Below are 16381 nucleotides of genomic sequence, written 5' to 3'. Positions count from 1 at the left end.
GTAGGCTTGTTGGTTATATTTTTCGCTATCCAACTGCCAGGTATAATACACTAAGGATTCCGTTAGTTGGTGCAAGTTCCACTAATAGCACTAGTATTGATGATGGCCTCAGATCTATGTATGTGCGTATGTATGGAGTCGGGGGGTTTTGCGTTAGTGTACCACGCAGACAGGAAACTTGGGCCATTTTATAGAGTATCGAGATGGTCGATCCCGGTGAGCCACTTAGACCTAGTCCGCGGGAAATATAATCTTACTGTGTAGGTGAGAGTGCTGCTCGTCCGGTTTCCGCGGTAGGAATTATGAATGGAACGGCGACTTTTGAGAGAGATGGTTTGCTTAAAAACTGACGTATCTCGGATATATTGTTTTCGTACATTTAATATCGTCACTTATGATTACATGCATTTATCGAGGACTGTTCTCATACAGTACTAGGTTCAAGCAAGCAGGTACCCAATAAGGTACACCAAGCAGATATCTATCTCGTATATAAAACATAGATCACGTATATCAATAATCTTATCGAACAAAAATTAGATATTTAAATGTGTATGCCATGCCATATACGCTTGGATTAAGTATTCGTGAAATAAAGAAATCATCGTGTTGTATGTATGTAAGTCACGCAACGCTACTCCCGAGTGCGACTATCTCCAAATAATCGCACATCAACAATCACACCACCTACTGGATATGTACATATAACTGCTACACCAATAGAAAACTAGACCAGCCCATGCCGTGTCACCTTACAGGTGGTCTTCAGCCCAGTTGCATTCTACCACCTTCACGTTTCCCCCCCGCGCCGCCGTTGAAATTCAGGCACAGGATGGTAAGCCTCAAAAATACAATGCATTGTTCAATAGCGCTACTCCCATACGTATACGATATGAGTTTCGCATACGTCGATTATACGCTTTACCTGTGAGCTGCTTGATGGGTTTCTAATAGCCAGGATATAGGAGGTATCTTGCTCTGAAGTCTTACCGACGAACCATACTCTCAAGGCTTCACCGCCATAGGTAGCCACAAGATTCTTACGAGCCTTCCGATTAGCTGTGAGCCTCGGGTGGCTTGCATTATCACCACCCTCTCCGAATGACAGCCCCATATAGGTAGCTCATCCAGCGGCGACACCATCACATCGAGAACTTCGACATATTGCCACAGAATCTGATAGGTATATTTGATATACACATCCAGTCGCTTCTGACACGAACCAATTGTCTTGCTGAATCCGTCGTACTTGACTACGTTCAGCTGTGAGACTATTGCTTTAACAATTAACACCACCGAGGTACTATTCAATTGACTGGCTACCTTACGAATAGTGTCGTCTTCGCAATGCCACGCGAGCCACACCATTTGACCATGCAAAGCATGCCAGGCATTAGGGAATCTATACCGTATCCATGATAGATTAGTACTGTTAGCCTCAAGGGACGGCACACGGCAACGCATGTCACAGTTCCGGGATTCCTCCTAACGACGTCAGGGTCCAACATCATCCAGCACAGGCCCGCAAAGCTTGTAGTTCTTCGTACAAGCTTTTGCCATTGTTCCCGCCTGCGCGCAATGCAAAGCTGGGAGTAGCCGCGTTGACCAAGCTTGGAAATCGCCAAAAATGTCTGTTCTTCCGGATCTTCGACAATAATAGATTATGCAAAAAACCCGGCCGATTTACTCGGCTCACCTACTTCCGAGTTCGATATACTTTTAATCCAAGATCAGAGAACTGGCAATTGACGGATATTAGTGCTAGTTCTCCAAGCTCGTATCTACATCTACGTCGCAAATTTGAAGTTGTCTTATGTCTCAACCGGAAACATACCTAACGAGTAGGCCGACCGAGACCTATCTATGCCAAGGAAAACAACAACAAAAACTCCTACCGGCTATAACTTCCAGTCCGCACAGAAAGGCCGTGATGATACCCCCGTGGTTGCAAATAGTCAGCCCCAGCGAATAACATGCATAGGACTTCTCTGGCGTCAAGCCACGCTGCGGAGTTTGCAGTAGTCACACAAGCCCGTTGGATCGTTGGATCGTATGGATGCAGGAACCAAAAAAAAGGGCTCCAGCCAAGACTTTAAAGCATTGGCCACACTACCATGTGAGAAACGTGGGTGCCGAAGGAATTAAATTGTGATTACGAGCGGCCATCTCATTTCCTTGTTCAGATGCCAATCTGGGGAGTAGAGCCGAGAAGCCCTGGTGTCGTCACGAATCTTAACCACGCACGTAGATTATTCTGCGCAGAATACTAAGACACGCGCTTCGTGTATGTATTTACCTACATATTTATTCAGTAGTGAAAGGCAACAACGTCACATTACATACCTACTTACGCTCCAGTAGACTCTTTGTATCGCTTTGAACTAGAAATCAAACATCCCTCATCTCAAAATAGAGAAGCACTTCCTTTAAATACTCTTCATTCCGGCATCATACGCGCATACATATTCTCCGATTTCTTACCCAAGTAAGAGATATCTAGGTAGCCTATTGGGTGGCTCCAGTATTGTGCCAGTGCAATCCTAGGGAGTCGGGACCGATCCAACAACCTGTGCGGATTAAGATTGAGGAGCCCCATGCTGTAAACTCCGCTTCCAAAGCTGAGCTTCTAGATTATGTGCATTGTCAGTAACCTTTTGTGGGTAAAACCTAGGTAGATAAGTACCTAATCTACCTTGCATATGTTTACAGAGGGTTGCGAAAGACTGCCTTATTCAACGTTAGAGTAGTAAAGACATATACCTAATAGCTACCGTGCTACTATAACATTAAATAAACAAGAAGAGGATAAGAATATCGAACGAGACGCTTTCGATTCGTCATTATGTATTACGTACATACCTAGGTAGCGGCCTCGAGTTGACTGCATGTGAGAGCAGCTGTCTGTGCGCTTCTCATCTGTCGATACCCCTAGCTTTTTCTCGAGAAGCTCGAGCCTCCAGTCTCTCCCCCCCAAAAAAAGAAAAAAAAAGAAAAACTTTAGAATCTCCGCGCCCATTTACCTGAAACTATCCATAGCTACCTAGCTCACGATCTATGTATGCATCTCAGTAATCTCGCATCATACATAGCGCCATCCTGAAAGCATCCCCGGGATACCTATCCAGGTAGCGACAGAAGGATGCTAGAACGAAGAGAAAAATTCCAGACGCCAATTCGAAGATCAGGGTATATCCTTGAGGGTCCGAATCGTCATAAGTCACATAACTATCTTAGCTTGCTTACTACATTTATTCCTTTTGAGCTTGACCCCCTTTAGTGAAATTGCTCTTTGACCTATTGTAGGTTCAAGCTTTTAGGACTGCTACTGGTTATTGTCAATGTCAATGGTTACGGTGCCCCGCAATGTCGACTTGAGCTATGTAAGTCACTTCGCGGTCTTATGACAACTCGGATCTCAGGTCAACATACCTATATGCAAAACATAAAGTGACAATATTAAATAGATAGGATAAGCCTTACAGGCTAGCTTGCGCATGATCCGCTCTCTATAGGAATGACGCTCTTCAGATCTAACTGTCGCGGGAAGCTTTCATTCGGTTAATTTATTTGCGGGGGGTTCGTTGGTGTGTACCCCTGAAATCTCCAGCGTCTTGGTTCAGTGTTTTTGCCATCTTTCATAAAACTTCTAAAGGATTTTTAATCTCGAACTCATGTTTTGTGTGTTTTTAAACAATCAAAGTTGATTAATTTTAAGGAGCTCGTATACGCTGGGACTGACCGAACTCTCGGATCCATCCCTCTGCCAACTGCGGCCAGTTCTCCAAGACTTAGGTATATCATAATTTTCCCTCGGCATATACATATCGACCGAAGCTTTGATGATTGACTTGACGATAGACAGGCAGTACTTAGAACGCACCCGACCGTTTTATGATTCTAGACCCAGCGGAGGCCTAGAAGGCTATATCACTTTGCATACGATATTTCCACGCGACACGATGTCTCAGCTCAGTAAAACGTGTTTATTACACGCCTCAAATTTCATAACCCGTTGACGATAACGTTAGTACAATGTTTCCAGAGTAGCCGTAGTTCCCACATATATATACAATATTTACTCAGCCGTCCCATCTTTAACTCAAGACCCATTACTATAAAGGCTATTCAAAATTCAGGGTATCACATCTAGCCTTCAAAGACTCTAAATTGGTTCCCATCGGATGAGTTTCCGTAGTGCAAGCCACGAGCCTCCCGCCTTTCCAAATTTTGTCGCTAGTTAGTATAGTGACAGTGCAAACCCGGTCAGTTTTGGGATTACCGCTTTGATCATGATCCTAGGTCTAGAATTGTCTTAGTTTTCTAATGGAGCCAACGGCAGCAGCTACTGCACCAGGGCACTACCAATGAAATCCGTTGCCATCCACGCGGCGCACGCCACGCGAGTTTTCAGGGAATACAAAGGCTCTCTCAGCCCTGAACAATTATATAGTGTGGGGTCCTCAAAAGCAAAACGAGGCGACGGCACGAGGCGGGTTTTCCGTCCTTTAGTTACGAACTATGGCTTGATCTAACGGCCCTAGTGTCAACGGCGTCCTGTTAAACTGCTTACACGCTATGTGCGAAATATATGAAATTTGGGGGGGCATCGGTGAAGTTGCCTGGGTGATTAAAATTGTAGGACGAACCGTTGGTCTTTGCTCGCATTTTCATCTAGTGTATCTTCGATATCCGTTCGATCCGTCCAAAATCCAATTCTTTACGCCTCGATGCCCGTCAAGGACCATCTCGGGGAGCTACCATCCCAAGCGTTAGCCATCCATTTACACGACGTCAATGGAACCGCGTATGATAAATGAGATTAAGTTAGATCTCGCGGATGCGGTTCCAAAAAGCGGCAACCTACTTGAAAGGCTGGGGGGATGATCGCTCCATGGGTGGCTCCAGCAAAGCTCGGATCTGATTTCAGTCCGGGCAACGCATGAACACGAGCACGGTTGCGAGCATACGTTAGTCTCGTCTTTTATGTAATGAAACGAGACATGATACCGGATGCGAATATTACATATTAGTCTTCTCTTTGGCTCTCATATCGGAGAGTCGAGACGCATACTAACAAGAGCCACGAACTTATACTACACACTATGTAAGCCTTTCCGGCACTTTATGACCGGGTTGCCTACCCCGATATGAAGTAACACAGCAAAGCTCCAAGCTCCGTCTTGGCGAGAAAGGGGTGCTCGTATACACAATAAATTGCATATCTATCGTCGGTATCGAGTTGGCTCAGAAACCACTCAATCTCGTCATACACAATGTCGCACTACGAGACTTACGTACTTACTTTAACCCCGGGAGCCACGCGAGCAACGCAGGTACACGAGCAGCCACGAGGGAATCTTAATTTAATCCATATTCAGCCATCCAACATTTGTGCGCCGAAGAAAGAAAAACGGAAACGAGGTGGCCGCATGCTCTGCAACCCCCTCCGCAACTATGTAGGACCTGGCGATCTGTATCTCCATAGTAAGTACCATCTGCAATGCCGATCTTCTCACATTAGCGTTAGAAACTCCAAGATGTAAAAGATACGGCTTAAATGTACGTAGTGTAGATGCTACCATTTAGGCTATGCTACTACGACAACATGATGCATGCTCTACATAGCCGAATAGTCTAGATCAGTTCGGCAAATAGATTGTAGTTTAGCCCCTTTCCCTCACCTCGGGCGTCTACCAGTGATATCATAGAAATATAGTGGTGTATTATTAACTACGATTAAATATCTTTACGAATTCGGTAGAATGGCTTCGACCTACTGCGGTGCATACACGAATGCTAGCTGATCCATCTCATCACCGTCTTGGCCTAGGAAGCCGACAATGACCCACCCATCCGGCGCCGTGAAAGTCGAGCAAGCCGAAGTAGACGTTCCGGCCTCTAGAGTCCGGCCAGTACTCGTTGTAGCCTTTATATAGAAGTTGCGCGTCTCGTCGTTCTTCTGGCCCTGGCACAACTGAGCGCTAGTCCAATACTCATTGGCATTGAGCGTCAAGGTCGCAGTATTGCCACCATCACCTCCGTGCGTAAACGTCGTGCCATCAGCCAGCGTCACGCCAACGCTATCTAACCTCTCTGCACCCCGGAAGGTGAGCGTGCTGACCTTTGGCGACGTCTTCCCCGAGAGTGATGTCACATCACTAAACCAAGTACCGTGCGGGCCACCCCAGAATCCAGATTGTCGCAGCTTCGATCCCGCTGACCAGGTGAAATTCACAGTGATGGGGTTATGGTCTGACAGTATACTGCCGTTAGACTGTAGGAATTTGGTACTCTCGTAGTTCCAGTACGTAGCGGTCAGGTCGAGAAGCGCGCTCCCGCGGTAGAATATTTTGTCGACTGTCTCGCATTCATTAGTGGTGCTTGGGTTCTCGCAAATGGTTTCGACGTTCGGAATAGTGCCATCATGCACGAGCTCAACCCAAGTGTCCGTGAGTCCGTTCTGCTCCGAGAAGATGCGGATACCATCACCCGTCCGCGTGTAGCGGCTGTTAGTATCGCCGTATACAAGCACAGCGTTGCCAGAACTACGAGCGTCAATGGCGTCAGCCACCTGCTTGAGGTTGGCGGCACGTGCTGTTATATCGCCGTCTTCGCTACCCGCGTCTGCGTGTAGGTTGTATACGTCGACGTAAACGCCATCATCAAGGGCGACACGCATGAAGTCAAAACCTTTAGGGGTTAAACAATCGCCTGAGCCAATGCTGCACGTTTCCCATTTGACGCGCTCATAGTCAACCCAGTCGAAGTTCGATAAGGTGTTGAGCCCGGAGCCGAAAGGCACACCGCCCGAAGTAGCCGTGCGGTACGGGTGCGTGTCAGTGGCGTAGATGTAAGCGTGATAGTTAAAGTCCTGGGTTTTGCGTTTAGCTTAGATCCTTCTTGTCTATCATGCAACATGTATGTCGCGGCCCCTTTGCCCTCAGACCTCTGTTTCAACGAAAAAGGAGAACAGCGCAGGGGGATGGAACAGATGGTTTCAAAACCTGACCACTTGCTAAACTCTTACAAATCATCGATACATTACGAAATAAGGGGAAGACGAAATATCGTACGTACCTCTTGTACGTGAATTATGTCATAATCGTACTGCGCGAACTTCGTGCCTATCAACCCCGAGTTGGTGGTCTTGTCTCCCGGGACCTCATTGCTATTGAGGAAATCTGGCAAGCCTGCGACGTTCATGCTAAGGACGCTAAACTCGCCGCTACTGGCTGCCAGTGCATCGCTGATTAGCAGGGCCAACACACCGACTGGGACGGCAAGATTCGTGGTTGGACGCTTCATCTTTACGTTGACGATAGTCGATGCTAACTTCTATTTCTCTACAAGCAGTGATTGCTTAACTCCTTTTATGTTTTCTTTCTATCTAGGCTATCCTAGTAACTGGCACGCGTAATACCTCCACCAGTAAGATAAAATGAAGATTAGGTAGTTGAAGGGTCGTATCTGTCATTTCGTAAAGTCCCCATCCTCTCGGCCTTTGATTACTATAATGAGGTTCTCTGCCGGCGCCGCTCCGCACAAATTCAACGCCGATGCAACTATTAACGGCTGTTGCCGTTATCAAAACCCACAAGGCTTCTAGCTCATGTTCTCAGCCGTTACGATGATTGGCCTCCCTGGTCAAGCCAGCTTAATAGGCATTCTTTGTATTCTGCTGCTAGAAGGTTAATGGAATTTCTTCCAATCTTAATTGCCAATTATTAGCGCACGTGAAGCCGAATAACTATATCGTAGTAACTTAGCAGACCAACTATAGGCGAGAAATACGGATTAGCATCTCATTTTATATTTTATGCGTTCTTCTAACCTCTCGGTACTTATACATAGGTCTAACATCTAAGCGTTGCCTGTATAAGTGAGTAACTAGCTTGCATTTTTATAATAATGAGACTTGCAAATTACCTGTTATTATACGACTATTTTCATAACGGATATTACTAATTACCACTTTGCTGGAGTCTCTCCAGACATACGTGATTTATCAAATGCGTCTCACATTGGCCAAGATTTGTTTGGAGGTTCAACAGCGGGATACAGTTTCCCGAGAGCCGGTTCAAGATCACCCGCGCACGTCCCTCAGGTGAGGTTATCGTCAATTTACATAGTAACCTAGGTAAGGTATGGAGAATTATGGAAAGATCCGTTACGCTATGACGAGTAGCGTGGGCTTGCAGATCTTAGGTGATCCGTCGCAAGGTATACTCTCAACATCTCAACATCAGGCCACCCTAGTTTCAGGCTTCAAACGCTTATTTCTCTTGGCCACGTGCTACGCTCGAAAGCAAACAGCAATAAGAGGAGAACGTCAGGTTTTTGGTATGATGTATGACGTACGATCTACGAAGATGAAATCTGGACCTTGAAGCGGATGGCTGCGCACATACGCCCACTTTCGCAATCAATCGGACTTTTTTCTTCACATCGTTTATAGTCGTTACGGCCCAGTCTGGCGGCGCTGAGGACAATCCCTTTGGAACGGACTTCGGATGGTTTCTAATACATACATAGGAACCGGGTTTTCGAAATTTTCTTCAATGGCTACTTGCAGAGTTAAAGACGATATTCCCGTTGCAATTATCATGACAATATTGCTGGCTCATCAGATTATTCGGGTATAATATTTGCCACAACATAGATGCAGCAAGATTCTCTGATCAATTATGCCGCGACCTTGTTCTTTACTTCTATAGCATCACATGGCTTAGGATGCTTAGAGATTTTCCTTGTAGAGGCTCGAGACATCCGTGTCCCCCCTCCCCCCACATATATGAACCCTGCTCATTATGTAGAGGGGAACAGAGATGTAAAGAGGGAACTGTACCTAATTCATTTGTCTTCACTAACCCCCACTCCGCGCACTCGCATACTACTATTCTCATAGAGTATGTTATACGGGATATAATATATTCTCTATAAGATATTGCGTCTTTTGTTGTGCTATAGGCAATAAAAGTAGATCATAACGTGAAGACGACTAGGTACCTGTTCCTGTGACCAAGCCCACCACGATGCTGCGGTATCGGTGTGATGTGATAGAAATTCGGGCTATTATGGATTCTCTATGTAAGTGCCCACGCCACTATGTGGGCAGGTAAGTAATAGATCACACAACCCTAATGCCCGTATTCCAGGCTTACTGACTGAAAAGCTCATGTTATCACAGCGCTAGACCTCTACTGCTTATATTCTATCTTGTAGACTCAGCATCAATACATATGTAGACGAAAGTCCCATCGTAAGGGTAGTCTAATTCCAAACCCTTCCTATCCCCTCTCCCCACCATTATGTACCTACGTATGTGGTCCCCGAGAGCTTACGAGCTTGTATGTTGCATTTGTATAATAGGTATGATGGTGCGTATGCAAGAGTGGCAGTGTCCCTGCATTAAGCATCGCGCACCCGCCTCATTGATGCTCGGGATCAGGGCCACCAGTTAAAAGAAAGTCCTGGACTCCGAATCCCTGCAAGTGTGTGTGGTAAGCTAGATGCGGGGAGACTTTCCGAAGCTAGCAACTAACTGCCAAACTCTCAAAGCTCTCCCGACTGGTGCATCTAGTCCGAGTTCTGCCGCTCTGAGGATGTCTTAGAAGAGACAAAGCGGGATGAGAATTCTACTCTGCCTCTTCTGTATTCATACGTTACGCTAGCAAAAATGCCAACGGCAATGCTACAGAACGTTAGTAAACCAATAAGCCAACGTCCGTCATCACTTTAATTGTGTGGTGGTATTGTCAACATACAAATAAAGCCCGCTTATTAGTTCCACAATACCATGCCCACATGTACACGCTTGGAAGAAGTACATATACACGTGGATAATTATACACTATACGCACTGTATACCGTCTTGGTTAAAAGATCCATCAAAGATACCACCTAAGGTATCACGTAATTCTCGGATCTTGAGCTCTACACTGTCTGAGGTAGGTTGGGAGGGCGTGCGCATAGATAGCCTGAAGACGGTTAAGTTATTGGCAAATGACGTATCAATCCACCCAGACCAAACGACAATGTTGCCGGCGATTTGTTTCCCGATCAAAGCCTTGATTTGTTTGCCATTAGAGGCATTCTTGGCGCTTTTGAACGTAAGGTCGCTGTCATATTTAAGACATGCGCCTGACACTTTAACGTACGACAAGGGCCCTGTCTATCGGGATGATATAGTGAGTGCCGTCCCGGAGAATTATCTTATAGCTTAGACATACGGAAACTACCGTTGCTTGCAGGATTCAAATAGAAGGGTTGGAGACCGGTGATGAGGTATGACTATGAAAGCTATAAAACCAGCTTTGAATTATATCACGACGATGATCTAGACTCTAGGGTTTGGTAAGTATGTCTATGATCCATGCCTAATCGTGGTATGCTTCAGTCTATAAAGCTAAGGTATTATCGATCAGTTCGAAGGTTCGAAAGAGAATAGTGTAAGGTATATACTATCCAGCGATATACATCCCATAATGACCTTTCTCTAGCTACACGTAGAAGGAAATCAGAGTGTCTTGGTGAAGGATAATACCATGAATCGATACCCAAAAGGTTATCCTATAACTTTCCCAAATAAGATCGACAAAGTGAATCAGAATGTCTGGTGGATTACATAGCAATATCCGTTGTCTTGAATTTCAAGTTCGCAGTACTCTCTATAACAACAATGAACTTGGGGTCAAGAAACTTAACACGACTAGTGGTAGAAAGAAATTTTATATTGATGATTTCCGAGCCACTGCTCACCGTGATACTAGGTAATTCGACGACTTGGATAAACACTTGGCCAGCGCTCATGAAAATAAGACAGTTCTAGATCTATATAATGAATCCTATCCCCAGTTTTGAGTTAAGCTTAGACTATTGTTGGCGTGAAAATGTTGACTACCAAAATTCTTACTTGGAAACATAGGAGATAATAGCTAAACGTACCTTCAGTGTCTCCTCGAAGATCTATGAGACAGATTAGATTAATATATGGTACCTTGAAAGCATCTAAGGACTCGATGTAACCTTTTACACACATGGGAACATTATCTGTAAAATAAAACAATGGATGATTCTTTGAGGGGTGGAGATTAGATGTCTTGGTAACTATTAAGGGGTCTAAGTAAACTTAAATGATATAAATATGTAGCTATTAGGTCGACAATATTACGTATAAATTGAGAGTACTCTATAGCACTGTAAATGGGCCAACCCCTTTACAAGCCATGCTGCGTAGCCAGATCTTCATCCACAACAAACAGCATCTTACCCTTCACATCCGTGCCTGATACAAGGTACTCCTGGGCTTTTACAGCGTCACTGAGTCTAAATAGCCTCGCGATCGTCGGCGACAGCTCCCCGCTCCGGACCTTTTCCAACAATGCCTGCAAGTCCTCGAGCCAGACCTGTTTCTGTATCGCCTTGTAGTCGGCAATGGCACTCCATAGTCTCATTCTTGATTGTAGTCGCTGCTTAACCACGGTTCTAAGGTCGAGTCCGCTTTGCCGTAGTCCGGATCCATCAGTAGAAATCTCCGACATGGCGCCAATTATTATGACTTGCCCGATATCCTTTTTCGTCGCCTGGAAACTTCTTTGGATGCTCTCTTCGCTCCCCACCGAGTCATACGCCACGTCTACCCCTTCGCCGCCAGTCAAAGCCCGGACTTGATCTACGAGGTCGGGCGCATGGCGGTCGACCGGGATTACCCCGAGGGATTTCACATAATCGAATTTCGATGGCGAACATGTCCCTATCATCTTTAAGTCCATTTTAAACGCTCGTACCACTTCCGCTATCGCCGTCCCAACACCTCCGCTTGCAGAACCGATCAAGATACTTGAGCCAGGGACAAGGTTTGTCACAGCCCGCTTCAGCATCCCGAAGGCCGTTGAATAGTTGAGCGGGAGAGTAGAAACTTTGACCGGATCATCCGTCTTGTCAATACGAATAAGCTCAGCCGCGGGCAAGATAATGTGAGTTGCGTAGGCACCAACTCCAAACATAGCCATGACGCGGTCTCCCACAGACAGGGGGTTTTCTTTCGATGCCGAGGCGCCCAGAGTGACGACTTCACCGACAAAATCGTACCCCAGTGTGAATCCTGGCTTCGAGCAACGAGGGTCAGGATAACCTCCCACCCGTTGGATATTGTCCGTTCCAGCAATGCCAGCTATTATGATCCGTACAATAACATGGTCGGCTGGTAACTTCTCAGCGTATGGATCCCAGGTATCCCATTTCAAGACGTCCGGGCCGCCGAATTTAGATACGATCCATCGGCCGGGTCGATCAGGCGTAGCACTAGTATTTCGAGGCATATTGGTTAGGAAAATAAACTGTTGTTGATTATAGATATGGTTTCCAATACCAAGCATTAAATAAATGATATAGAGGACTTCTAACTACCTAATTATATAAGGGCTACGATTTGTCATTATCGGGGTATCTGTTACCCCGATTGATAATTATGGTTAAGGTTGTTAGTGATTCGTGGTAATCGAATTTTAGTCATATTGGTTGAAGTATATGGATTTTATGTTAATGCTGATTTCGCGTTTCGCGCCTCACGAACGCTACGCCGAAGAACGCGAAAATGCGACAACTAGGTACCTTTAGTAATCCTTGAAAGGATAAATCACTCCTAATATGATGTATAGGAGCAGCTAAGGTCATACTCCCCGTCTTGTCTGATTACTGATTTTCTGTTCTAAGTAATTAGGTAAGCTTACCCCTGATAGGAACCCTTTTGGCACTTTTAGTAATAACTTCTCTTGTCATAGGTTTGTGTGGTATTAGCTTGTCCAATCATATTGCTTTCGAGACTAATCTCAATATGTTAATGAACGACGCCGAGCTTTGCGTACTATACACAATTATAGCGGGGCGCAGTTGTATCTCAGTTAAGGGGATAGCTTATTGTGATTTGGACCTAACTAGCTGATAAAGAAAGTCGGAGTAACTTAATTAGCAGAGCGTCTATAAGGAATTGTCTCAATGCCGATAGTTAAGTGAAACAATTCTCCTCTAGTTCCTACATCCAGAGGTTAAAGACTCAATGTCAAAGTATAGGTAATTAAATACCACGTCTAACTAGTATTTCATTTACTCCTGTCGTCAAGTCTTTATAATTATAGATACGATACTGGGCTGGGCGTCAGAATTCTGAAATGAGACATCCAGAACAAAGGACATGTTTAGTCACCTCGTGACACTGGGGCTGTCCGTCCGTTCTCACTAGATAATATAGACTATTTTGAACTTATGGTCGGCGTGATTCTCTTGTTATTTTATGAGGATAACCGACGTTAACCTCCCATGATTATCACTTAGCTATTACAGGACTTTATAGTCAACTGAATAATATTATGCTGCTCAAACTACCTACACAATATGGCCATAATTTTGACAGGAATGATATATATAGTACTGAGATGAGTTAACTACTATTTATAGGATAGTGGCGCCTAGAATATAGATAATTTGCCCAAGACTACGCGAGGCTCATTTGGCTTATTACGGCCTTTCTAGTGGTGCGCGTAAGGAGAATCCTGGAGACGACAAGCCGCTTCGTAACCCAGCTTATGCGAAGAAAGAGGAGAAATCAATGAGTTATCCCAGCCTCCCCACAGGGAACTGGGTCGCCCCGTTTGTGCTAGATGATGAGATACGACCTTAATATGGCTGCTATTAAACCTACGGGATATTTCCATGAATCGGCGTAGGTCTGGGCCGTCACTTTACCATGTTCGTCACGGACAAGGCCCTTTGATTGGCTCGACTAAAATCTGGGGTACCATGGGAAGATCTTGTTTTTGCGGAGCTGTTCGGCGGAGAGCATAGCGAATGCTCTGAACGGGTTTAACCGGATAGTCCGAAATGCAAGTATATAATTACCTAGAAAACGGTAAAGATGAAAATGGGGTGTAGATCCTCGACTTGTAAGTTCTGTCGGGGAGCTGGATTAATTTACGTCGTAGTCGAAATGTTGCTCCACGATCGTTTATTATTGGCCGCATTGGCCATCTTTTCGCTTTCTACTGGCACTTTTGCGGCATCGCAATCGTCCGCAATAAAAGAACTTTCGCAGGTTGTGATCTACACTCCGCCTTCCACTTACACGGACCCGAGAGTTCTGTATGCGCGCACAGCGCAACTCCCGAATGACGATATCCTAGCAACTTGGGAGAATTATAGCCCGGAACCCCCTCCGGTATACTTCCCCATCTATCGATCTAGCGATAAAGGCGCCACGTGGACGAAGATCTCTCAAGTCGAGGACCAAGGATACGGATACGGATTACGGTACCAGCCATTCCTCTATGTGCTGCCAGAGGATTTCGCAGGTTACAAGAAAGGGGATGTGCTACTAGCCGGTTCGTCGATCCCGACAGACCTCTCGAAGACTCAACTTGATATCTATGCATCTTCGGACAGCGGCAAAACCTGGAAATTCCTCAGCCATGTTGCTGCCGGAGGCGAAGCCAGGCCGAACAATGGCTTGACTCCTGTCTGGGAGCCATTCTTGCTACTTCATAACGGCAAGCTTATTTACTATTACTCAGACCAGCGAGACGCGAAACACGGCCAGAAGATGGTCCACCAAACTACCACTGACTTGCGCAACTGGGGTCCCGTAGTCGACGATGTGGCTTATCCTACATACAGCCAACGTCCGGGAATGCCATCAGCAGCATTACTCCCGAACGGCCAATACATCTTCACGTACGAGTACGGCGGAGGCCCGAACCCAGCAAACTCGGGTTCCTTCCCGGTCTACTACCGCCTCTCCAGCGATCCCGAGAAATTTAACAGTGCGACTCATCATGTTTTGAGGACTACCGATGGTACGGTTCCAACCGGCTCGCCATATGTCGTATGGTCCTCAGCCGGCGGTGAGAATGGAACGATCATCGTGTCTTCGGGGTGCTGTTCTGAAATCTACATCAACAAGGTGCTAGGAGCTGAAAATGCGTGGAACAAGGTATCGACGCCGGAGGGAGCTTCGTATACCAGGTCTCTACATGTCTTCCAGGAGGATCCCGAGTCTCTTCTGATTGCGGGAGGGGGTCATTTACCCCCGAGCACAACTAATAAGGTCACTATTAGTGTGATGAATGTCCCATGATCATTTAGCACTAGGAGAATTATAATTTAATATTAACGCTCGATGCAATAGCTAGCGTCCACGATAAAATCGTATAGATATAGTTCTACTTGATATTAGAGGAAATCTACCACCAATTTCGGAAGAAATAGGGCTTCCCACAGACGTTTAACATGATATCCACATTCCGGAAAAACTACCTCCAACTCTCATGAGGCAGCTCGGCGGGCCTAGGAGTACCCGTGATCTCATGTCGATTATTCTCCGTGGCCATTTCGTGCGTATTACTCGTAGTCTGCATCTCTTGTTGGTCCTGCTCCCACAACTCCGCCGGCGTTTTCGAAGCCCCAAGATTGGGCGGGTGGCGCATGGTCATATTTCTCTGCTGCTCTTTCCCCTCGGGGTGGCGTATTTTCCATAACCAGATACCAATCGCGATTGAGATTAGGAGCAACCCCCCCAGTCCTACACCTACGCCGACGCCTATCTTCGCGCCCAAGGAAAGCCCCGTTTCTGTGTCCTCATTAGCTATCTCAGTTCCGCTTGGCGCTGGAGGTTGATAAAGAGAGGACGATAGAGAAGATGTTGCTGAAGTGGTCGGCGTGTTCGTGCGAGATGCTATAAAATCGCCCCTCTGCCACCGTATGTTGATCGCTGCGGCATGTATGACAATCCCGCTCAGTACAGTAACTTTGCTTATCTGATTAGACAGGTCCGGAACTGTCACGGAGACAGACGAGATAGCAGACGATGAGCAGGACAAGGTCGACCACGTCTCAGTCGGATCTGGCTTCTGTATGCACACATATCCGCTGAGGAATTTATTTCTCGTTAGAAATTACTATCCTTATAATCAAGCGGTGGGGTGTTAGTCAACATACAGCGGACAGCAGGTCGCTCTAGTCTCGGTAAGAGTTGCGATAGCGTCGAGCGTTCCGCACGCCGACCACCAACCTGACGGGCAGATCCCGGGGGAGTAAAAGCCAGACGCGGGTTCAAACCCTGGTGGGTAGCACTCGGACGTGGCACTGGGCCCTAGACTATGGTACTTGTGTGTAGTCGTGTTGCCATCCTGTAGAGTCTGCGTGTATACGATTCCCGAAAGAATAGAGTTACACCCAGACGCCGGCGTAAATGTTGTCGTCAAAGGCCCGAGATCTGACATCGCTCGCCCGATTAGATATTAGATTATGCTCAAAGAGATGGTGATCGATATATTATTATGCGCATAGGAGACATGTGTGACGCTTAGAATTCGTGTCTCCAAGAAGAGGA

The 16381-nt window shown here is 46.1% G+C and overlaps 4 protein-coding genes across 4 annotated transcripts; 1 reads left to right on the top strand and 3 right to left on the bottom strand.

The window, feature by feature from the left end:
- Positions 1–5674: 5674 nt before the first annotated feature.
- On the bottom strand, positions 5675–7407 carry F5Y00DRAFT_228175 (mannose-binding lectin). The gene is made up of 2 exons (XM_048006590.1): positions 7078–7407; positions 5675–6871 (listed from the first exon to the last, which is right to left on the bottom strand). Exons 1-2 carry the CDS (start codon positions 7303–7305, stop codon positions 5774–5776), a joined length of 1326 nt encoding a protein of 441 aa, XP_047867831.1. The 5' UTR covers positions 7306–7407; the 3' UTR covers positions 5675–5773.
- A 3677-nt stretch (positions 7408–11084) lies between these two features.
- Positions 11085–12367, bottom strand: F5Y00DRAFT_228173 (NAD(P)-binding protein). Its single transcript, XM_048006589.1, has one exon. It carries the CDS (start codon positions 12318–12320, stop codon positions 11217–11219), a length of 1104 nt encoding a protein of 367 aa, XP_047867830.1. The 5' UTR covers positions 12321–12367; the 3' UTR covers positions 11085–11216.
- Positions 12368–13920: 1553 nt separating this feature from the next.
- On the top strand, positions 13921–15226 carry F5Y00DRAFT_203313 (glycoside hydrolase family 93 protein). Its single transcript, XM_048005395.1, has one exon. It carries the CDS (start codon positions 13985–13987, stop codon positions 15125–15127), a length of 1143 nt encoding a protein of 380 aa, XP_047867829.1. The 5' UTR covers positions 13921–13984; the 3' UTR covers positions 15128–15226.
- A 45-nt stretch (positions 15227–15271) lies between these two features.
- F5Y00DRAFT_274188 (uncharacterized protein) lies at positions 15272–16271 on the bottom strand (the record flags this gene model as incomplete). The annotated part of the gene is made up of 2 exons (XM_048013306.1): positions 15272–15918; positions 15988–16271. The coding sequence occupies 2 exons, from the start codon at positions 16269–16271 to the stop codon at positions 15303–15305; spliced, it is 900 nt and encodes a 299-aa protein (XP_047867828.1). The 3' UTR covers positions 15272–15302.
- Positions 16272–16381: the final 110 nt, after the last annotated feature.

Source organism: Daldinia vernicosa (genome assembly GCF_022497035.1).
Source record: "Daldinia vernicosa strain CBS 139.73 unplaced genomic scaffold F5Y00scaffold_8, whole genome shotgun sequence".
NCBI classification, from domain to species: Eukaryota; Fungi; Ascomycota; class Sordariomycetes; order Xylariales; family Hypoxylaceae; genus Daldinia; species Daldinia vernicosa.
Note: the sequence above shows the minus strand (reverse complement) of the source record. Positions and strands in the feature narration are given on the sequence as shown.